This window comes from Callorhinus ursinus, unplaced genomic scaffold (genome assembly GCF_003265705.2).
Source record: "Callorhinus ursinus isolate GAN/ISIS: 27379988/994484 unplaced genomic scaffold, GSC_fseal_2.0 scaffold15, whole genome shotgun sequence".
Taxonomy (NCBI): Eukaryota; Metazoa; Chordata; class Mammalia; order Carnivora; family Otariidae; genus Callorhinus; species Callorhinus ursinus.
The window spans coordinates 13,626,408-13,650,838 of NW_027397077.1; the positions used below are offsets into that span (position 1 = coordinate 13,626,408).

The 24,431-nt window shown below is 39.1% G+C and overlaps 2 protein-coding genes and 1 long non-coding RNA gene across 3 annotated transcripts in view; 1 reads left to right on the forward strand and 2 right to left on the reverse strand.

Moving 5' to 3' along the window:
- Positions 1–9,628, reverse strand: part of DNAH12 (dynein axonemal heavy chain 12) — a 233,005-nt gene extending 223,377 nt beyond the window's left edge. Inside the window, exons 1-4 of the mRNA XM_025885603.2 lie at positions 9,520–9,628; positions 8,626–8,828; positions 1,037–1,118; positions 824–850 (exon numbers count right to left, since the gene is read on the reverse strand). Of these exons, the coding sequence (XP_025741388.2) occupies positions 824–850; positions 1,037–1,118; positions 8,626–8,795 (279 nt within the window). The 5' untranslated portion in view covers positions 8,796–8,828; positions 9,520–9,628. The remainder of the gene's footprint in view (positions 1–823; positions 851–1,036; positions 1,119–8,625; positions 8,829–9,519) is intronic.
- A 6,563-nt stretch (positions 9,629–16,191) lies between these two features.
- LOC112833974 (uncharacterized) lies at positions 16,192–17,908 on the reverse strand. Its single transcript, XR_003210762.2, has 3 exons — positions 17,656–17,908; positions 16,827–16,905; positions 16,192–16,480 (listed from the first exon to the last, which is right to left on the reverse strand). It is a non-coding gene; the product is annotated as an uncharacterized lncRNA (long non-coding RNA).
- A 225-nt stretch (positions 17,909–18,133) lies between these two features.
- PDE12 (phosphodiesterase 12) lies at positions 18,134–24,133 on the forward strand. The gene is made up of 3 exons (XM_025885411.2): positions 18,134–19,547; positions 20,731–20,809; positions 21,518–24,133. Exons 1-3 carry the CDS (start codon positions 18,243–18,245, stop codon positions 21,958–21,960), a joined length of 1,827 nt encoding a protein of 608 aa, XP_025741196.1. The 5' UTR covers positions 18,134–18,242; the 3' UTR covers positions 21,961–24,133.
- The last annotated feature ends 298 nt before the right edge of the window (positions 24,134–24,431 follow it).

The window sequence follows — 24,431 nt, forward strand, 5'->3', positions numbered from 1 at the left end:
GGAAGGAAGGGAAGGAAGGGAAGGAAGGGGAAGAAGGAAGGAAGGAAGGAAAGAAGGAAGGAAGGAAGGGAAGGAAGGGAAGGAAGGGAAGGAAGGGGAAGAAGGAAAGAAGGGGAAGAAGGAAGGAAGGAAGGAAGGAAGGAAGGAAGGAAGGAAGAAGGAAGGAAAAAAGAGAAAACTTGGAGTAGCTGAAATTGGCTCTTCCACAGATCCTCAGTACAGGGATGTATCCTGAGCCCTCTACCCCCAAAGGGAACTTGAAGAGACTTGGAAAGCCTGTACCCCCATCTGGAAACATGCTGTATGAATTTCTCTTCTGTGTAGCCAGCTCCATAGGTTTCCATATCATTTGCTGTGAAATAGTGTTATGTGTCATCATCTTCCCACCAATCACACCATAGCCCCAAGTTGTCGTCCATGCAGTCAGTGCCATTTTGTTTTAATCTAGCATCTAGTGTGTGGCTAGCACCCTATAGATTCTCAATAAGTAATCATTATTGTATCAATATTAGAACAGTGAAAAACAAAATGCATTTCCTTTATAATGGCAACTTTAAATTTTTTTCCAGTTTCTGGAATAAGAACTAAAACATTTACCACTAATCCTCAAATAACAAATGGCAACAAAAATATAACTCTTAAAACCCATATTGTCATCCATGACATGCTTGTTCCTTTTGGCACAGAAAATGAAAATCTCAGTTTCTAAATTTCTTCCTCTTCTAGAATGAGTCTTATTAGCAGGTAGTCTTAGAAGGAGCTACTTTGTCATAATTTCTTTGGACATTTTCAAAACAAGAAATATTAAAAAAAATGAACTCACTCCTTTCTTTTTAATTTCACTCATCATCTGTCAAAAGCAAACAAATAAGACATAATTAAATCAAGAAGATAAAAATTGTAAGTGACTTAAATGTATGCATTATGTATATGTATTATTCTCCTAAAAATACTAGTTATATTGAGATCAACTTAAAATAATTACAAATTAAAATTGTATAAGGATAAACTTTTTAAAAAGACAACCTAAACTTACAGTTGGAGGATAATCTGGCTCTGGGATTGGAGGTGTCCTTTTATCCACTGTTCTGTCTAAACTTCTTTTGGCTCCATCAACTCTGGATTATAGTTTAAAAAATAGTTTATATTTTAGTTATAGTTAAACTACTTATAGTTATAAAAAATGTCTGACTCTCTTGAAGACATCATTAAGATATATTATTAAAACATTACAGAGGGCACCTGGATGGCTCAGTTGGTTGAGCGTCTGCCTTCTGCTCAGGTCATGATCCCAGAGTCCTGGGATCGAGCCCCACATGGGACTCCCTGCTCACAGGGAGCCTGCTTCTCCCTCTCCCCTTTATGCTTGCGCATTCTTTCTCTCTCTCAAATAAATATTTGAAAAAAAATTACAATTTGGGTGTCCCCGGCTGGCTGAGTCAGTGGAGCGTGCAACTCTTAAACTCAATCTCATGAGTTCAAGCCCCACACTGGGGGTAAAGTTTACTTAAATAATAATCATCATAATAAAATATTGCAATTTGAACATCCTTTCAACTATACTTACTGAAGAGATATTCAAGAGTTCTTTATCAACTAATGAATTATTGAACATTATATCAAAAATTAATTATGGGGGCGCCTGGGTGGCTCAGTCGTTAAGCATCTGCCTTCGGCTTAAGTCATGATCCCAGGGTCCTGGGATCGAGCCCCACATCGGGCTCTCTGCTTCTCCCTCTCCCACTCCCCCTGCTTGTGTTCCCTCTCTCGTTGTCTCTCTTTCTGTCAAATAAATAAATAAAATCTTAAAAACAATAACAACAACAAAACAACAACAACAAAACTAATCATGTACTATACCTTGGCTAATTGAATTTAAGTAAAAAAATAAAATAAAATACAAAAAAAATACAAGAGTTCTCTATCTTATTGATTTTCTCTAAGAAACAAATCCCTTTGGAAACTCAAAAAAAAAAGAAGAAAGAAAGAAAGAAAGAAAGAAAGAAAGAAAGAAAGAAAGAAAGAAAGAAAGAAAGAAAGAAAGAAAGAAAGAAAGAAAAGAAAAGAAACAAATCCCAATAGTATTGTCAATGAGACCTTAATTTTCAAATTATTTGTGTGTACTGTAAAAAAAAATGAGACTAAAAATAAAAATCAAATTTTTTCCAATTCAAACTTGCAAATTTTAAGTTAATCCTGATGCTTAGTAGGCCCTCATATGTATTGTCCCTGTTCCAAAGCCACCCTGTCAGAAAAGCCTTACCTTACCCCTTATATTAAATACCACTTCCTTCACTATCCAACCTCTTTACCCTCACTTACCTTGCTTCATAGAATTTACCCACCATTTGACATATTATACATTGTAGACTATTTTATTCATTGCCTTGTCCCTAATGCCAAGAACAGTACCTGAGCACATAGTAGGTACTTGATAAATAGTTTGAAAAGAGGGGCTCCTGGGTGGCTCAGTCGGTTAAGCATCTGCCTTTGGCTCAGGGCATGATCCCAGGGTCCTGGGATCAAGCCCTGTGTCCTCCAGCTCATCGGTTTCCCTGCTCAGTGGGGACTCTGCCTCTCCCTCTACCCCTCCCCCTACTTGAGCTCTCTCTCTCTCAAATAAGTAAAATCTTTTTAAAAAATAGTTTGAACATAGGAATTTATCATCCATAAAATAAAGTTATATCATCATCTAATCCATCTGTCACCAAATATTGAATGCTCATATTATGCAAGACACTCTACTAGGTTTTATTAAAATATAACAGCAACAAATCTCAAAGAATTGATAAACTGGAAGGGTGAGGAGATAAAAACAGGAAAGGCATGGGGCCCTGATGGTCCAGAGGAGGGGACAAGTTCACTTCCACCTGGAGGTGTCTTTTAAGGCTACATGAACAAGTTAGCATTTGCAATGAGCTTTAATAAAGGAGGGAATTTCAGGTGGAGATGTAGTTTTCCTGGGTAGATGGATCTGAACAAACATGACTCTCCCGAGGAACAGAAAGTCAAGGGAATGATCAAAGGAAAAAACAGGGAGTAGTAGGGAGTTGGGACCAAATGGAGATTAGTTTGGAGAAATGGACTGGAATATCCAACTAACGGCCTCAAATAGCATGGCTTTTTTATTCAATAGACAATGGGGAATTGCTGAGAGTTTTTGAGCATTGAAAATTTTTAGGGAGACAAATCTACCAGTTTGTAAAGGTAAATACACTGGGGGAGATGGCCAAAGCATAGAGTATACAAGGAAAAGAAAAGAGACCTGAGAAAGAAGATCGGAAGATGCCAAACATGACAGGAATAAGAAAAAAAAAACACAATTGAAGGAGGCAAAGGAGATGTGATCAAAGAGGCAGGAGGAGAACCAAAAGGAATTTCAAGGAAAAGATGGGCACCAAAACCATAAATACATAGACTGGTAAGTTCCATAGATACAAGGGCCATGTCTGTTTTGCTCACTGCTCTAGCCACAATATTTCGATAGTATCCCTCAAGGTCAATAAATAGCTGTGGAATGATCAGAATTGTGGATTTGGAAAAAATCTCATATATCTAATTCAGACCTTATTTGATGTACAAATATTCTCAAAAATATCGAGTTGTACCCTGAGATGAGTGAGGGGGATGGCACTCATCACTTTCTGAGTCAGCCCAATTTATTGTCAGCTAGCTTATATTCTTAGAAACAAAATTTTTATATTGAGTTATATTCTTGTAACTTTTGCTCTCCAGAGCCATACACAAAAAGTCATATTCTTTTTCTGTTACCCTTCTGAAACTTAATGATACTTATCCAGTTCTTTCAACTATTCCTGTCAATAAAAGTTACCATTTGCGGTGAGCTTATTATGTTTTAGGCATTGGCTTAAGATCTTTACATGCGTGGATCTCATTTAACTCTCACAAAAATCCTAAGAGAAAAGCACGAGTCTTATCTCCATCCTACAGATAGGAAGATGAAGATAAATCAAGTTACTTAACTTGCCAAATTCATGCATGGCTCATAAGCTGCAGAGACAGGATATGAACTCAGGCCAGTATAGATGCCAGTCTACACTCTTACCCATTAAGCAAATCAGCCTCCTTCAAATGAGATGGTTTATCAAAATTCCTCTCTCCTCCATGGGTATTAACATCAACATCCCTCTTAAAGTGTGACTCCAGAATTCCAGATGTTGTTTGACCAGTGTAGAGTGAAAATTTTCTATCATGGATTCTAGACATTTTACATTTATCAAAGCAGCCTAAGACTGAACTCGCTTTTTTAAATTAAGTATGCTCTAAGCCCAACGTGGAGCTTCAACTCTTGACCCCAAGATCAAGAGTCCCCTGCTCTACTGACTTAGCCAGCCAGGAGCCCCTGAATTAGCTTTTTTGAGTAGACTCATTTCCATGTTAACTCTTACTGAGCCTGACTAAACAAAAATTCCAAAGGCTTTTTCGCAAGAAGTAGGAAATGTGGCTGGAATATCCTCCTTCCTCTTTTCTTTGTGAATCATCAAGGCCTCAACCAGACTTCCTTTCATCTGTCATTATTTCCCCGAAGTGCCTAGCCCTCCACAATCCATACTTTCAAGGAATTTGCCTTATACTTTGGTACGCTAGTTGGCACTAGCTGACTTGCACGGCAATTATCCCAACAAGAATAAGCTTGACCTCTTTGAGCTCTTTATATATAAAAGCCACCCTTTAAGATAGCAGCAATTTCCTGTGGCATGTTTTCTCCTACTGGCTAAAAATAAAAGGAGCTGGGAAGAATATAAAAGTGAGTCTTTTCATTCTGTTTTTGCTTTGTGTGTTGACAGTCAAAAACAAATAAATGAACAAAAAATTGGATAATTTCAAAGGAACTCTGTGAGAGACCCCGTGCAGTGAAGGAGAGAAAGGCTGGTCTGAATCAAGAGGGAGATAGTGGCCAAGGAAGAAGTGACTTATTCCTGGGACTCCGGAAAGCTACAGAATGATTTTTTTTTTTTCTCAGCCAGTGTTCCCAGGCCCTGGTCACAGAAGGGGCCCAGTTATGCCCAGGACACCTTACATCCTACCTCAGTCCTGGAGCTCTCTCTATCAACAGACTTCACCCCACCTTGGAAACAGGGAAATCTACATTCCTATTTCCTAATAGGTAGAGGTAGCAAGAGACTGACAATCACAAAATCCACAGTCTTCCAGAAAAAAAAATGTGTTTCTGGTATAAAAACCTCTCATTGCAAATGTTATTTATCCTAAATAAACACATGGCAATTCTAATCTCAGTATTAGTACAGCACTATGCTTCAGGTAAAATTTTTTAAGATTTTATTTATTTATTTGACAGAGAGAGACAGCAAGAGAAGGAACACAAGCAGGGGGAGTGGGAGAGGGAGAAGGAGGCTTCCCGCGGAGCAGGGAGCCGGATGCGCGGCTTGATCCCAGGACCCTGGGATCACGACATGAGCCAAAGGCAGATGCTTAACGACTGAGCCACCCAGGCGCCCCTGCTTCAGGTAATTTTGAGACACTATTTGTTATTAAGCACCCAAATGAGAGAGGTAGTACTTATACATCTGTACAAAGCATAAGAGTTAGGTTCCTCCTTTAAAAATTCCTTTACTGGGTTCCTGGGTGGCTCAGTTGGTTAAGCGACTACCTTTGGCTCAGGTCATGATCCTGGAGTCCCAGGATCAAGTCCCACATCGGGCTCCCTGCTCAGTGAGGAGTCTGCTTCTCCCTCTTACCCTCCCCCCTCTTGGGCTCTCTCTCTCTCAAATAAATAAATAAAATCTTTAAAATAAATTCCTTTATTCACTCATTCAATTCATCAACAATAACATGCCAGATTCTGTGCTTTGTGTTGAGCTCTCTGCCCTTAAGTATGTCAAAGTGAGTAGAAGAGAATGGCAGCGAAGACACAATACACTGTGTCGTTGAGGAAATCACAGTTCCTCGATCTATTTGCTGGTTGACCCTTCTGTACCCAACACCTAAATATTATAATTCCTGGGGCGCCTGGGTGGCTCAGTCAGTTGGGTGTCTGACTCTTGATTTCGGCTCAGGTCATGATCTCCAGGTTGTGGGATCAAGCTCCGCGTCGGGCTCCACACTCAGAGTGAAGTCTGCTTGTCCCTCTCCCACTGTTCCTCCTTTTGCTCTCTCTCTCTCTCTCAAATGAATAAATACAATCTTAAATAAATATCCATATTTTAATATTCTATAAAAAATAAATTTTTTATAATTTTTTTTATTTTATAAAAAATAAATATTATATAATATAAATATTATAATTCCCAAAGGCTTACTCCTGGGCTGCCTTCTCTCAATTTTTACTCTCTCTAGGTGATTTGAACTATTCCTCATAGCCTTATCATCTACAATCTGCTGACTCCCAAATTTTTATCTTCAGCCTAGACCTCGTCTCATATATACATACATATATACATATATACACATATATATTCAGCTGCCTCCTTAACATATTCCCTCATATGTTTAGATGTCACATAAGCACCTCAACTTCAAAATTTACCTCCCCGATCTTCTGGACTTCTGATTCTCTATAAATATAGACACTACCATCCACTTTGTTACCAAAGCAAGTCCTACTGATTCTGAATCCAAACCTATCCCCTATAAATATACTTCTCTCCTCCTCCACTGTCTTCAGCCTTATCCAAACCACCGAAAGCTCTCATCTGTGTCACTACAAAAGCAGTCTACCTGGTCTCCTTTTTTCCCTCTACTCTTGTCCGCTTCCCTTCCACCTCAGTCTATTTTTAATAGCCAGACTGATATTTTTAAATATAAGTTGATTTTCATGTCATGTCCCCGTTTAAAACATTTCAATGGCTCCCACTGAACTTAAAATGGAATCTGAATTTATTAGTATGGCTTACAAAGCCTTTTACACTCTGCCCCCACCTTTCTCTCCACCTTCACCTGATACCACCACTCTCTCCCAAGTTTCTGATACTCTAATGACACTGGCCTTTGCCAGCTCCCAGACCACAAGAAAGCATTCATATTCCGCAGCTTTCAACACTTGCTATCCCCTTTGCTAGAGTGCTATTCCATTTATTTAAATGAAAAGCTTCTTTTTTTTTTAATGAGAAGCTTCTTACACTTTATTTAAGATTTTTTTAAATTAACATATAATGTATTATTTGTTTCAGGGCAGGTCTGTAATTCATCAGTCTTACACAGTACACAGTGCACACCACTACACATACCCTCCCCAATGTCCATCACCCAGCCACCCCATCCCTCCCACCCCCCTCCACTCCAGCAACCCTCAGTTTGTAAGATTTTATTTATTTATTTGAGACAGAGAGCACAAGTAGGGGGAGTGGCAGAGGGAGAGGGAGAAGCAGGCTCCCCACTGAGCAGGGATCCCAACGACCTGATCAATCCCAGGACCCAATCCCCGGGCTCGATCCCAGGGCTCTGGGATCATGACCTGAGCCAAAGGCAGACACTTGACAACTGAGTCACTCAGGTGCCCCAGCTCCTTGCTCTTTAGAACTCTACTTAAATATCATCTCCACAGGACTTTCCTGTGATGTTCCCAGGGATACCTTCCCTATCACTCTCTATCCCACAATCTTATATCTTCATAGTATCCATTCACTACTTAAAAGGTTAACATACTCTTTTTGTTTGTCTGTTTTTAAATGTTTACTGTCTGTCTCCTCCCACTACAGTGTAAAGACACGATCCTCTTCTGTTGTAATCTCTTTGGTCTCCCTAGTAACAAGCACAATGCCTGTGTAACAGTTGGTAGGTAATATCGCTAAATAAACTGATGTACGAGAAATATGTAGAAAAAGAAGAAGCTGCACAAAGGGGATTAGGAGCGCCTGGGTGGCTCAGTTGGTTAAGCATCTACCTTCAGTTCAGGTCATAATCCCAGGGTCCTGGGATCCAGCCCCACATCAGGCTCCCTGCTCAGTGGGGAGTCTGCTTCTTCCTCTCCTTCTGCCTCCCTCCCCCAGCTTGTACTGTCTCTTGCAAAAAATAAAATCTTTTTATATAAAGATTTTATTTATTTGACAGAGAGAGAGACCGCAAGAGAGGGAACACAAGCAGGGCGAGTGGGAGAGGGAGAAGCAGGCTCTCCGCTGAGCAGGGAGTACGATGTGGGGTTGATCCCAGGACCCTGGGATCATGACATGAGCCGAAGGCAGATGCTTAACGACTGAGCCACCCAGCCGCCCCATAAATAAATAAAATCTTTAAAAAAGGGGGGGAGATTAGGAGAAGGCTTTCCAGAGGAGGTGATCCATAAACTCAGCCTTGAAGAACTAGTATAAATATTAATAGAGATAAGAATAGTACCCATCACATAGGGTAGTTGTGAGAAGTACAGGTGAACTGCTAAAAACAATTCTTAGAGTAAGCAGTGATTAGCATAAGCCCTGTACTAACTATAGATATAGTGACATAACTATACATTAAGTGACATATAACATATATATAGTGGCATATAACACTTACTGTTGTGATTACTTTTTTGTTTCCCTAATTGAACTTGAAGATGATATTTTGCCCATAAACAACCTACATAGTTAAAGCTGTTTTATGAGAATATGAACACTAATCATTTCACTTGAACTCCAGAAAAGAATTATTTACCAATATGCTACTTACACTAACTGATTAATCGTCTTCTGCTGCTGCTTAGATCTTCTGTAATTCAACAATTTACTTTGTGCTGGTGTGTCTACACCTATGTCTTCAGGGGGGCGCACAATAGGAGGTAACTTCAAGTTCAGAGCCTCCTTTTCTGCTGTAATTGCAGCTTTGTCTGGATCTGACATCTTGGTCTCCTGAAGATTAGAATACTTTATACTCTGAGGAGTAAAAGCCCATTAAGCCATTATTGTAAATGTTAGCCTCCATATATTCATAACATATCTTAGCTATCAATTCCAAAACTTCCAGACATTTTGAGATCTTCCTCCCAAGTATGGTATTAGTCTAAAGAATGACAATTGAGGTAAATGGGCAGGGATTCCTTTATAGCTCTACATCCCACTTGCTATGAAGAAATGAAACCAGTCACTTCCCAGTTAGGGTTTCAGTTTTCCCATAGATGAAATTAAGGAACTGGATTAGATGCTCTCTAAATACCCCTACGGTTCTAAAATTCTGGGTTCAAATTTTCCCCTAAAATGCAAACCACCACCACCACCACCACAACCACAACAAAATCCAGTTGCTGAGGTATAATTGCTCTCCCAAAAAAAGCTGATGTTTGACATCATTAAAATCTTTAAACACACCAGTGTTGTATCTTAGTCTTGCTACCATCCTAGGAAGTGATGATACCATGATCAAGCAAAAATAGGCATACATTTGCATAGAAAATCTAAAATGTCCTGTAAATGTTGAACAGTTAACCGTGATACCAACTGCACTTGCCGCGGATGCCCGCAGAATTTGGAGATTTCTGCCTTGAAAAAGACAGTATTCTGCTGGCACCCAGTTAGAGATCTCCGGTCCTGGGAAAGGGTGAAGAGAAAACTGAAGGCAAGGAAGTACCTATCTGATCGTTTTTCACTACTTCCCGGCTGCTCAGACGAGAGGGAAACGTTCAGTTAGCTTCTCCTCTGGCGCGAAAGGAAGAGGCGAGACGAAGGGTGAAACCTCGGGAACCCCACCGCTCCCGATGAGCTGGGCAGTCCGCCTGCCATGTACAAACAAAGTTGTCGCCATGGAAACTGTCGCGGTCGCTGCTGGAGAGACCGGGTAGAAGTTGCCTGGAGAGGCAGTTGCTGAGCTGCGACAGATTGGATTACCTGTCACAGTAATTCATTGCTCAGTTCATTATTAATTGTTTATGAATGGAGAGTTGGAGAATGAGATTTTTTTTTTTTTAACCTAACTGCCTTCCCTTGGAAGGGGTCCAGGGAATCAGGATCTTCAAGCTGTGGAAACCTGCAAGACTGGAAATTTGGATGTGTTGAAAAACAGATTTATGTAAACGCTCTCAGAGGAAGATGAAGTCTTCAAATGTTCCCATAGTGACTTCCCTGTAAATAACAGCAATATAATTTATCTTGTTTCTATATTGGTATTTGTTTATACAGCACTTTTCCTTCAGGAAATCCTTGGCAAAAAAGGTAAGGTGTGTACGTTTTTCGAGTATGCTTGGAGATAGAAATGTGAAACTTTGCTACCTGAGGCTGCACACTGGATACTCCATCTGAAGGATGATAGCCTACACAAATATCATGTGCATAAATAAAATTGGGGGATGAGTAAGTCTGGTGGCATAGTCATTCAACAAATATTTGAGCATATTTGACATAGAGTGCCAGTCACCATGTATAAAGAATTTTCTATTAATTAGAGCACAGTCCATTGTGTGTCTGGCACACAATAGGACCTCTAAAAACATCATTTGGGTGAGTGCATGAACAAGTTAAACATCTTCATTGCTTGTAAAAGTAAGCCATCTTTCTGTAGAAAGAAAATACTGGTATAAGTACATGATGATTTTTTGGCATTTGCTTAAGCTAAGTTATAAGCTGTGGACTTAAAGGAAGACAGCAGTCTTTAGTATCATACCCACAACCTCTCCCAGTTATTCAATCAAACACTAATCTGGTGCTGCAATGAAGAGATTTTGCAAATGCAGTTCAAATCCCTAGTATATTGATGTTAAACTAGGGAGAGTATCTGGGTGAGGCTGACTCAATCAGTGGAAATTCTTTTAAAGAGGAGGTTTAGGCATGCACTGAATCAGACTCTAAACAGCAGCTAGCTTTATAATTGCTCTCTCGTCTCTGGATCTTCCCTTCCTGACAGCCTACCCTATAGATCTTGGACTTGCTTAACCTGTTGCCACAATTGCATAAGCTAATTCCTTGTAATAAATTCATATGTGTGTGTGTATATATATATATATATATATATACACACACACACACACACACACATACATACATATGGATAAATACAGGGGACATATATAATCCACTGGTTCTGCTTCCCTCATTAAACCCTGACTAATACTATATATATATTTTTTAACAGATTTATGTAGGTGTAATTTATATACTATAAAATTTACCACTCTAAAGTATATAATTCAATGATTTTTTTTTTTTAGTAAATGTAGAGACTTATACAACCATTACCAAGATTCAGACCTGAAACATTTCAACGTTCCCTTAGGCTCATGTCCAGTGAATTCCCATTCCCACCTCCAGCCTCAGGCAACCACTGATTGGCTTTTGGCCTCTATAGGTTTGCAATTTCTGAAAATTACATATAAATGGAATAAAGAATTATGTAGTCTTTTGTGTTTGGCTTCTTCCGCTTAATGAAAACATGTTTAAGATTCACTCATGTGTAGTATGTAGCAGAAGTTCATTTTTATTGCTGAATAGTCTTCCATTATATAAATATATCACATTTGGTTTATCCATTCACAAGTTGATGGACATTTGGATTGCTTCCAGTTTGGGGCTATTATGAACAACCCTGACATGAACATTCATGTGCAGATGTTAGGATGAACATACATATTCATTTCTCATCAGTAGAAACCTAGAGTAGAATTACTGGGTTGAATGGTAAGTCTATGTTTAACTTTTTAAGAAACTGTCAAACTGTTTCCCAAAGTGACTGAAAGATTTTATATTCCTACCAGCAATGTATAAGGGTTCCAATTTCTCCATGTCCTTGTCAACACTTGGTATTGTCTATCTTTTTTATCACAGCCATTCTAGTGTGCATATAGTGGTATCTCATTGCATTTTTAATTTGCATTTCCCTGAATACTAATGATGTTGAAACCTTTTGTTACAGGGTTTTTTTTCTCTGCTGATGCCCACAGTTCTTGGTCACACCACTTTGAAGAATGAAGAGGTAGACCAGATAGAGTGATGGGCAGCAAAGCAAGGTTTATTGAGTGATAGTAAAGCAAAGGTTATCGAGTGACAGTACAAAGCTCCCAAAGAGAGAAGGAACCATAGAGGGTTGCCACAGGAGTTTCTAAGTTTAGGGATATTTAATGGGCTTGTTAGCTGGCTGATTTAATCTGATTAATCCTCCCTGATCCTGTCATCCAATCAGGTTTTTGTCACCTATCTATCACATAGGAAAGGGTGGAGGGCTCCTTTCAGGGTGGTGTAAAATCCTTTTAAGAGTGATTTCCCCTTGGGCGGGGGGAGGGGGCTTGTCCCTGCCTGCCTTCCACCTATCCTTCATCATTTTCATGTGCTCATTATCCACTAACATATCTTTTTTTGATGAAATGTTTATTCAAATCTTTCATCCATTTTTAAATTGGATTATTTAACTTTTTATCAGTTGTAAGAGTTCTTTATATTCTGGATACGAGTCCTTTCAGATAATTTGCAAACACGTTCTCTTGGTATACAGCTTATATTTTCATTTTCTTAATGGTGCCTTTCGAAGAGCAAAAGTCTTCATTTTTAAAAATATTTATTTATTTATTTGGGTGGGGGAAGTGGAGGGAGGGGCAGAGAGAGAGAGAGAGGGAGAGAGAAAATCTCCAGCAGACTCCATGCTGAGCAAGGAGGCCCAATGTGGGGCTCAATCTCAGGACCTGAGATCATGACCTAAGCTGAAATCAAGAGTCAGTCGGTCGCTTAATCGACTAAGCCACCCAGGTGCCCCCAAAAGTCTTCAAATTTTATTTTATTTTTTATTTTTTTAAAGATTTTATTTATTTATTTGACAGAGAGAGAGACAGCGAGGGAAGGAACACAAGCAGGGGGAGCGGGAGAGGGAGAAGCAGGCTTCCCGCAGAGCAGGGAGCTCGATGCGGGGCTCGATCCCAGGACCCTGAGATCATGACCTGAGCCGAAGGCAGACGCTCAACAACTGAGCCACCCAGGCGCCCTTCAAATTTTATAAAATCAAACTTAGGATACTTTTTTTTTTTTAAGATTTTATTTATTTGTCTGAGAGAGAGAATGAGAGAGAGAGAGCACATGAGACGGGGGAGGGTCAGAGGGAGAAGCAGACTCCCCGCTGAGCAGGGAGCCTGATGCGGGACTCGATCCCAGGACTCCAGGATCATGACCTGAGCCGAAGGCAGTCGCTTAACCAACTGAGCCACCCAGGTGCCCCAGGATACTTTTTTATGGCTCATGCTTTTGAGGCTATTATCTATGAAAGACAGATAAGGTCATGAAGATTTTCTCCTATGTTTTCTTCTAGTTTCTGATTTACATTTAGATCTATGGTCTATTTACAGTAAATTTCTATATTTGGTGAGAGGTACAGATTCAAGTTCATTTTTATTTTTTGTATATACATATATAATTGTTCCAGTATCGCGTCTTAAAAAAGTTGTCCTTTCCCTACTGAATTGCCTTGGGATCTTTGTTGAAAATCAATTGACCATAATGTAAGCATTTATTTCTGGACACTCAATCCTGTTCCATTGATCTATATGTTTATTTTTATACCAATACCACACAGTCTTGATTACTGCAGCTTTAGTAAGAATGGTTACAGTTTTAAAATTGGGTAGTGTCAGTCCTCCAACTTTGTTCTTTTTTTTTCAAGCCATAAGAGACTTTTTATTTTTTTAAGATTTTATTTATTTGTCAGAGAGAGAGTACAAGCAGGGGAAGTGGCAGGCAGAGGGAGAAGCAGGTTCCCTGCTGAGCAAGGAGCCTGATGTGGGGACTCGATCCCAGCACCCTGGGATCATGGTCTGAGCCAAAGGCAGACGCTTAACTGACTGAGACACCCAGGTGCCCCCCCAACTTTGTTCTTTTATAGAAAAGTAGTGATTTGGACTCTTTTAGGTCCTTTGCATTTCCATACAAATTTTAGGATCAATTTGTCAATTTCTACACAAGTGCCAGCTAGGATTTTTATAAATCTTTTGCTTTGAAAGAAAAACAGCTATTTAAACATATAATTTGCAGCTTAAAATCCCCCCCCTTAAAAGCTCTATTTCTTAGTCTAAAGGTTAGAAATATTATCTATGAGAGCAGAATTTATTTCACAAGGCCTTGATTATTTAAAAGCACTTATGGATATAACACCAAAATGTAATTCTTTAATACTATATAAAAAGTTTCTTCTACTTATTAAATGTGGAAGATGCTAAGAGAACTTATGAGACTAACTTACTATGCTTTATATTATGCAGTGTTTGTTTCAAAATTAAAAACGGGAGGGCAGGGAAAAGAAATGAGTCCATATGCATAAGAGTTCTTTATGGAGTTAAATTGTGGTAGGTTTTACATAGGTTCTTTGATTTGAATTTCTTCTAACTAATTTTTGATTGCTATTAAATTCACATTAATTACACCTTATATTAAATGATATAACTATATCATATATTATTTATACTATGCTATATAAGTATATATAATAATATAACCATTATAAATCCTAATAAATTTTAAAATAAAAGAAACAGCACTGTTGTTGGGAATGTAAACTGGTACAGCTACTACAGAAAACAGTATTGAGATTCCTCAAAAAATTAGAAATAGAACTACCATATGATCCAGCGATTCCACTTCTGAGTATGTATCTAAAGGAAACAGAATCACTATCTGCACCCCCATATTTGCTGTAGCATTATTTACAATGGCCAAGACATGGAAATAACCCAAGTGTAAATGTCCACTGAAGGATAAATGAGTAAGCAAAATGTGATATAGACAGAGATACAGATATTGGAATATTATTCAGCCATAAGAAAGGAAATCCTGCTATCTGTGACAACATGTATAGACATTGAGGGCATTATGCTAAATGAAGTAAGTCATACAAAGACAAATACTGTATGATCTCACTTTATATGCAGAATTTAAAAAAAAACTGAAGAGATTGGTGGTTGCCAGAAGCAGGGGGAGGATGGCGGGCAGGGGAATGAAGGGAATGGGTGAAGATGGTCAAAAAAGGTAAAAACTTGAGCACCTGGGTGGCTCAGTTGGTTAAGCGACTGCCTTCGGCTCAGGTCATGATCCTGGAGTCTCTGGATAGAGTCCCGCATCAGGCTCCCTGCTCAGCAGGGAGTCTGCTTCTCCCTCTGACCCTCCCCCCTCTCATGTGCTCTCTCTCTCAAATAAATAAATAAAATCTCTAAAAATAAAAAATAAATAAAAATAAAATTAAAAAAAGGTAAAAACTTCCAGTTATAAGATGAAGTTCTGGGGATATAATGTACATCATGGTGAATATAGTAAGCATACAAATTATATATTTGATGTTGCTAAGAGAGTAGATCTTAAAAGTTCTCAGCACAGAAAAAAATATAACTATGTGAAATGATGGATGTTAACTAAACTTTTGTGGTAATTATATATATATATATATCTCAATATACAATCATTGTTGTACACATTGGACTACTACAATATTATATGTAATATAATATGCAATATTATATGTAAATAATATCTCAATAAAACTAGAAAAAATTTTTTAAATGTTAAAGAAACAAAGAGATTGGTCTCTTAAATAAAAAGCAAATGAAAATTATCAAATTTGAATATATAAGGAAGTAGCAGATTACCCTGAATATTACCAGGTAGTACCCAAAATTTCTGAGTGCTATCACTCAAAACTACAGTATCATGTTGACCTTAAGTAAAAAAAGATAAAAGTATATTAGTAATCTATGTTTTGGCTACCAATTTTATTAACCAAGGTGAGGGTAATCACAAGAAACTAGTCTTCATATGCTTATCTTTGCAGATATATATATATATATACATATATATGTATATATATGTATATATATATGTATATATATATATAACAAGAAAACTCCATCAACCACAAACTTTGATTAGTGAAAGTTAGCTTGTGTTTCTTGGTATGGACTGAGAATGGAGGAATAAAATTATTTTTATTAGCTGCTTCCCCTTTTGGTATCAGGGAAAGTGTAGTACTGACTGGTTCAGTCTTCCGACTTCAAATTTAATTATATAATGTATATAATTTCTGTATATAATTATGCTATAATTTAGCCTCATAAAAATAGAGCTTCAAACATACCATTTATTATGTATCATTTTCAAATCTGTTGAGTTCAAATCAAATTTTCTATGGGAAGTTGTGACATTTTCATTCACTTTCTCTTGAAAGAACTGACAAAAAGACAGTGGAAATCTTGCACAGGAGTGCAAGAGCCCGTGGCTCTGGGAGTCCCAAACAGACCAGGTTTGACCACTCACCGCAGACAAACTCCAAAGGCAGAGAGATGAGTGATGGTGAAACAAAAAAGGGATTTATTTCACTGAGGCCAACACTAGTGGCCTCAAAGACGGTCTCCAAAGTGCTGACAACATTCTAGGTTTACATAAAGCAAATGTAGGACAAAGGTCAGTGGATACATGCAGGTGGGCAGAAAAGGCCAGGTGGATCATTCTCTGGTGGGGGGGCGGCGGGGGGTTCTTGCTGCCTCAGGGCAATCCGTATTGCTTGAGGGGGTAGTTTTGGTTCCCATCACAAGATGCACTGCCTGCAGGGTCTTTTGCCTGTGTAAAGAGATAAGCTGGAAGGAAGAACTTAATCCATTAGAAAGTTTGAGGTCAAAATGGAGGTAGTTGAAGTCCTCTTTCAAAAAGAGGAAGGTAGTGAACCATGGGTATACTATATTACTATTTGTGTAAATAAATAGGAGGAAGGTATATATTCATAATACATGGTGTGTCTGCATAGGAGTCAGTGGTGGAAAGATTACTTTTCACATGGGTCTGTTTTACTCTTTCAAAAAATAAAAATAAAAAAATATATATATATAAACTAAGAGAAGTATGACACTTAAAGGCATCTGTCTCAAAACTAGGATTAAGACTGCTAATTGTTAAATAACATCAGTTTGCTTAAAGGAAACGCACATTTTCCGGTAGGGCTTCTATCTTTCTTTATATAGGCTGATTTAAGACTGAGTTCTGCAAAGTTGCATGAAGGAAAGTGCTGTGGATAAGAAAAATGCCGTTTCAAAACTCTGATTTGTTAAATGGGGTACTATCAACGAGACTACCAAGACTTACTTGCTTTCTTCCTTAAGTTAGTCAGTTGATACAAAATAATGACTTTTATACCTATACTGTAGCCTCGAAGTGCATATACACTATCAGTACCCGGTCACCTTATCAAATATTTGGTGGGTGGGAGGAGGGCAGGACAGGAATTGAAATTTCAAATAATTGCAAAACCCATCCTTTTAGAACACAGTCAAAAGCCTATTTTCTTCATGGTAAGCCAGGGGGGTAAGGTGTGGCTTATTATTAAATGCCCAGTTAAGTATGCATTCTAGTTGTAGCATAAGGAAAAATGGATACTAATTAGATCATTTGTGGACAGAAGTGACTTCTCAATTTGTTCTTTCAAAATTTTCAAGGTTTTTTTCAGTTAATCACCGAATATTAATTATATTGAACACAAAATCATTCTTGAAATACTTCCTTCAATTGGTTTTCATTGAAGGCTACACTTCTCATTTTCTCTTACTGGCTATTCTGTCTCCTGCCATTCATTCAGCAATGTCTTTGTGACCTTGAGCAGGTAACTTAATCACTCTGGACCTCGTAACGATCAATGACGTTTTAGCACAGTCTTCGCTCCCTAAATGGTAATTCTTGTATAAAGTTAATTGTTACTAACTACCACAAAGACAGTTCCGTGCGTCTGCGCTAGCCCGGCCTGAAACGAACCCGCCCACACCTCGGAAAGAGCAAGCAGCAATGAGAATGCGGTGGAGGAGAACTGGGCAACGCTTTCCACGGCTGGAGCCAGGCTGGCAATCCTGGTGGAGTTCTCCACGCCCTCGCACTGCTTAGCCCCACGGAGCTGGAAGACAAGGCAGAAGGCTAGAATCCAGAAAAAGCGCCCGCTTCCGTGAGGGAAGCGGAACCCATGACAACGCCCCAATGACTTCCGACTTGGCGCACGTTTCCTTCAGCCCTATAACTGCACTTTCGATAAAAACATGGTGATTAACATAACATAATAAAATAAAATTTAAAAAAAAACATGGAGTCCAATATTTCCCTCAGGCACCTCAATAGTTTCTTTATTTTCCCCTCTTTATGGCTCGATTTGACGATAAAAATTAAGTTGGGAGGGATTATTGATATGCCTGGCTACGGAAAAGGGGAGCATTTAAGCCGGCCTGGCGAAAGTGCGGAGCGGAAGTACCTCGTGCCCTCTCCCTCCGGCCGGAAGCTACGGGACTGAATGGATCCCGGAGCCGGCTGCGGCAGCTCCTCAATCTTCCTCTGAGGCTTGGCGGCCGCTGGGCCACCAGGTTCATGTGGAGGCTCCCAGGTTCCCGCGCCGCGCTTCGTGGGGTCCGCACGGCGGTGGAGCGGCACACTCGGGCCGAGGCGGCGACTGAGACAGCGGGCGCCATGGAGCGCGCTGTAGTGCGCTGTGTGCCCTCGGAGCCTAAGCTAAGCCTGTCGTTTGCGCTGGCCGACGGCAGTCACAAGAACATGCAGCGCGACCAAAGCGAGCCGCTGGGTCGGGCCCTCAGCCGGATAGCAACCAATGCCCTCAAAGGTCACGCTAAGGCGGCCGCCGCCAAAAAGAGCAGGAAGAACCGGCCAAATGCAAGTGGCGACGTGGCCTGTGCGGGGCCTGGGCCCGAGCCGGCTGCGGCCTGCGAGCCCGTGGTGAAGCTGTACTACCGGGAGGAGGCAGTGGCTGAAGACGTGCTCAACGTGGACGCCTGGCAGGACGGCGCGGTGCTGCAGATCGGCGATGTCAAGTACAAGGTGGAGCGCAACCCGCCCGCCTTCACCGAGCTTCAGTTGCCACGCTACATCATGGCCGGTTTCCCGGTATGCCCCAAGCTCAGCCTCGAATTTGGGGATCCCGCCAGCTCCGTCTTCCGTTGGTACAAGGAAGCCAAACCCGGAGCGGCAGAGCCAGAGGGCGGGGGCCCCTCGTCATTGTCTCCCTCTTCACCCTCTCCCAGTTGGACAGAGACGGGTGTGAATGAGCGCGTCTACACGCCGTCTAATGCCGACATCGGGCTCCGACTCAAGCTTCATTGCACCCCAGGCAATGGGCAGCGCTTCGGGCCCAGCCGGGAGTTGGAAAGTGTGTGTCCCGTGGAGGCTGGGCCTGGCACCTGCACCTTTGACCACCGGCATCTCTACACCAAGAAGGTGACGGACGACTCTCTCGTCCGCACGGTCTCTTACAACCTCCTGGCCGACACGTACGCCCAGACTGAGTTTTCGAGGAGCGTCCTGTACCCGTACTGTGCCCCTTATGCCCTGGAACTCGACTACCGCCAGAACCTTATCCAGAAGGAGCTCACGGGCTACAACGCTGACCTCATCTGTTTGCAAGAGGTTGATCGCAGCGTGTTTACAGACAGCCTGGTGCCAGCCCTCGAGGCCTTTGGGCTGGAGGGCGTGTTTAGAATCAAGCAGCACGAAGGCCTGGCTACTTTCTACCGAAAGGCCAAATTCACTCTCCTTAGCCAGCATGACATTTCTTTCCACGAAGCCCTGGAGTCCGACCCACTTCACAAAGAACTGCTGGAGAAACTAGTTTTGTACCCGTCTGCGCAGGAGAGGGTGCTCCAAAGATCTTCTGTCCTCCAGGTAAAGTACCTCTGCCATTATTCTCTTTACATACTCGTCGATTTTTAGGGCCCTGGAAGATTTTTTCAGATTTTACTGAAGGGAGTTTGCTCTTGTATCTTCAGCACAAAGGTTAGCTTTCATTCATTCATTGAGCAAATACTTATTGAGCACCTTTAGTGTGCCAGGCACGTTTGAACAAGACAAACGGACTTTCATAGTGCTTACAATCTCATGGGAAAGACACATGCTGAATACAAGAATATAGTAATTAATATTTTCTTACTACTTGCCAAGCACTGTTCTGACACTTAAAATTTAATCACTGAATTCTATTCATGAAATTAATATTACAGTGTATGTTAACTAACTGGAATTTGAATAAAAACTCAAAACAGAAAACACTTAATAATTGTGTCTGGCATGTTTAATGAAGTATTCCACAAATATTAATATTTTAATTTTGGTCATAGTAATCCTGCTATTTTCACAGATGTTATTCTTCCCATTTTACATACGGGGAAATGGTCAAGTTTACTTATCCAATTTCACACAAGTGTGGAGCCAGGATTCTTGCCCAATTACTTATATATTACATCATCACTGAGCAGGGTGTTAAGCTGCTGTAGTTTTTAAAAATATGTTATTTGTACATTTGTCCAGAGTTTTTAGGTAACTGATTTTGTTCATAGTAAGATTTTGGAGTGCTACCTTTTTTTTTTTTTTTTTTAAGCACCCAGTGTGTTTCATGCACCTCTGTGTAAGCTCATTTGGTTGAATCCATACAACAGTCCCCCTTGAGGTTGATGATAGTGTCTTTAACCAGTGACCAAGCTGACTTAGGAAGTGTCTCTCTCCAGGTCACACTGCTATAAAATGGTTAAGAGTGGATATTCCATCTAGGTGGGACTGACTCCAAAGCCTGCCTTTACCCACTTAAAAACACCAACCTTAATGTTGTTCTCTAAAATAATATCCTTTTCTTAACTTCCTGTATGTTGGACAGTTGTTAAAACATGTTATGCTGAATCCTGTTCATGTGTATTCTGAAACTTGTAGCAAAAGTTAAATTTCATAATTGCAATTATACTTTTCAGACAGGGAAGGTTATGAAATGTCAGTTCATCAAATAGTCTTGAATTTTTAAAAAAAATTATTCAGGAGATTGACAGCAACTGAACTCTTGGCCCTTTGTTTATTTTAGGTTTCTGTTCTTCAGTCTACAAAGGACTCTTCTAAAAGGATATGTGTTGCTAATACCCATCTCTACTGGCATCCAAAAGGTGGGTTTTAGTGGTTTTCACAAGTGATGTAAACGTGATAACTTAAGGTCAGTAAGGCTGTTTTACACACATCTTTTTTATTTCTTTCAGTTTTATTGAGATAATTTCATAACCACATGAGGTTTAAAGTGTACAGCACAATGACTTACATATATTGCAAAATGATTGCCATAATAAGTTTAGTTAACATCCCTCACCTCAGATCCGAAAAAATGTTTTTCCTTGTGATGAGAACTTTTAGGATCTACTCTTAGCAACTTTTAAATATACCATATATCATTGTTAACTGTAGTCATTATGTTTCTATAGAATACTTATGTATCTCATAACTGAAATGTTTCTTTTTACCTTTGGGCCACCTTCATCCAGTTCCCCTCCTCCAAATATATATTTTGAATGTCACCCAGATACTGTATGTAGTTTGTGGGCTTTTTTTTTTCTTCTTAAAGGCAACTTTTAAGAGTACTTACATTAGGGGCACCTGGGTGGCTCAGTCGTTAAGCGTCCGCCTTCGGCTCAGGTCATGATCCCAGGGTCCTGGGATCGAGCCCCGCATTGGGCTCCCTGCTCAGTGGCGAGCCTGCTTCTCCTTTGCCCACTCCCCCTGCTTGTGTTCCTTCTCTAGCTGTCTCTCTGTGTGTCAAATAAATAAATAAAATCTAAAAAAAAAAAAAAAAGTACTTACATTAATGTTTTTTATATTCACAGGTGGGTACATTCGTCTCATTCAAATGGCAGTAGCCTTGGCTCACATTAGACATGTCTCATGTGACCTGTATGCTGGCATACCGGTTATATTTTGTGGAGACTTTAATAGTACCCCATCAACAGGAATGTATCATTTTGTTGTCAATGGCAACATCCCAGAGGATCATGAAGACTGGGCTTCCAATGGGGAAGAGGAACGGTGCAACATGTCCCTTACCCATTTCTTCAAACTGAAAAGTGCTTGTGGTGAACCTGCTTACACAAATTATGTTGGTGGCTTTCATGGATGTCTGGATTACATTTTCATTGACTTAAATGCTCTAGAGGTTGAACAGGTGATTCCATTACCTAGTCATGAAGAAGTTACCACCCACCAGGCCTTACCTAGTGTTTCCCATCCCTCTGATCACATAGCACTTGTATGTGATTTAAAATGGAAATAGACTTCTGTTTAATGGAATTTAAGTCTGCTTTAGTAGGAAATCTAATATGAATCACAGCTTATATATAACCTTCAAAGAGGAAAACTAGACAGATACAAGGCAAAATGTTGTTACTCTACTAGTTATGTTCCAGTGTCTTCATTACACAACTGTTCATATTTGCAGTTTCTCCACTTTTCTTTTTTCCTATGGTTGAAGGAAAAACATATGTTTATGACTCCCAGGAAGAACATTGAATTATTATGTACATTTTTATAAGTACCTTTTTTTTAGCTAGGAATTAAGAATTTTGTAAAAAAAAAAAACCATTTGATCCTTTTAATTTTTCTACCATAACACATTTCAAATTGAATCATGTTTATATAATTAAGGAAAAATGCATACAGGTTAAAGTGAGAGGCCTAAGTCTGACACATGAAAGGAGTAGCATTAGAGTCTACCTCTACCTCAATTTGGCTAGAATTTAGTACAGCTTCAGAGCTTTAACAGAAGATTAAAATATGCCATCACCAATTGTTAATTGCTTCTCATCTTTGGTTTCTCAGTTAATATAAGGTATTATCATTCTTTCATTTTTAGGATTTTACTTTTTAGTATATGGTTCAAACGGACATTTATATTCTTATTCTTACTGCAGCTCATTTGAACTTTTAGGATGCAAGCACAATTTAGTGTTCAAAGTGAATAACAACATATTCAACTTGATCCCATTTTCTTGCCCATGAAAAATGTTCATAAATCAATAGAGTATTTGACCATATGATACTGCAGAATGCAGCATGAGAAATTACTTTATGAGAAACTGCCTACTGATACGGGCTTGACATTTTGGGTGAACCATTGAGCATTTCTTTGCTGGAAGTACTTTTGAAATTATTGGTTTTTATAAATAGGGGATTTGTGGGGCTTTTGAGCATTTCTAAAACAAACCATTCTTTTTATATACTTGAGTATTATAGTTTGAGTTATAAGAAAACATTGTATATATAATTTATATTCTGTAAAAAATTTAAATATGAAGCCAAACTTTTTAAAATTAGAAATGACAGTTTTAGTGATTAGTTTCTAGCCTCGAGTGGTAACTGAGCTCTTCTAACTCAATTATCACCATACCTTATTTGTAATGCTTTAGCTGTTACTTTTTTAATGTTCAGGATAACTATAATATCTCATTTCTGCATTTAGTTTCTATAGCTTAGATATGAAAAGCCCACTCACTTCAAGAATTCTGATTTTCCACAGTCATGAGAGCTTTTGTCCCAAATTCGTTACTAATCTCTAAACCCAATACCATAAGAACTTTTCTCTTTTGATAAAGTGGGGCTGTACTTTCATAGTCTGCTCACCAGCCAATGTATTGTTCAGTCTTAGTAAGTTTGAGAATGAGTTTTACTTACAATTCAGTTTGAACCTTGAAGTACTTAAAATACTGGAAGGGGAAAATTAAAATGGCAGTTTCTGGGATCTTGATTAGAAAAAGCTATAAAAAGTTGATTCTACCAAATTGTGCCTTCCTAAATAACATTTTTGAGAGCATTTTAACATCAGTTTACAAATACATGAATATATTAAAGCCAGAATCTAATTCTTCTGCAAAATATATATTGTTTTCTTCCTTTTTAAAATGTTTTTGGTCTGCTTTCAAACATATTGACAGGACCCCTAAAATAACATGAGAGGAAACAAAGTTTCTAAGCAAAAAGTTGAGAGACATTTTGAAAGAAGAAATTGTAACATGACCTGCTCGCTCATGCCCATGAGGAAAACATTCAGATTCTGTATTAACACCATGGCTAGCTAGATTGAACTCTGGTCGGAAGAACTAATCACTTACCAAACATTCCACATCCTGAATCTTTAAATTTGATATTTACTCAGACAGTGTGTGATCAGATTGTATCGGCATTTCAGAATAGTAGAATGTAGAATATTACAGTGAAGTGCGCTATGCTCTGGTCAAATCTCCAGTATACAGATATATCAGTATGAACGGAGTCCAAGGGTAGGGAACACTAAGAAAATTGTATAAATAGGATACCAAAATTACCTTGTATTCATGAGTTAGAATAAAGTTTTATTCAGAAATGTTTATTTGCTTAAAGCCATCTTTGTGATTGAATTTTTCTATTACATTTGGATTTTTTAGTACATTTAATAAAGTATGGAAAGTGTAGCACCTCTTTTTCTATGGTGAACCCATTTTATGATGTCACAAGTTCTTGCCATAGGAATTAACACTCAAATTTTATATTATTGATTATAAAAGACTAAGAAAATTACAGAACACTGTCCTGTTAAATAAACTCTTGCACAATTGGCCATTGCAGAAATACACACTAGTAGTTTGTAATATATTAGCAAAAAAATCATTTCTGGCTATAATGTGATGTTCTTTAAACTTCTGAATCCCAAAATCAGTTTTAAATTTCCAAATATTTCACGGTGGTGACTTTTCTGAGAGAACTAAGGGC

Coding starts and splice junctions, on each gene's coding strand:
- PDE12 (XM_025885411.2), top strand. CDS start 18,243: ATGTGGAGGCTCCCAGGTTCCCGCGCCGCGCTTCGTGGGGTCCGCACG. Junction 19,548..20,730: donor AAAGATCTTCTGTCCTCCAG/GTAAAGTACCTC, acceptor TGTTTATTTTAG/GTTTCTGTTCTTCAGTCTAC. Junction 20,810..21,517: donor TCTCTACTGGCATCCAAAAG/GTGGGTTTTAGT, acceptor TTATATTCACAG/GTGGGTACATTCGTCTCATT.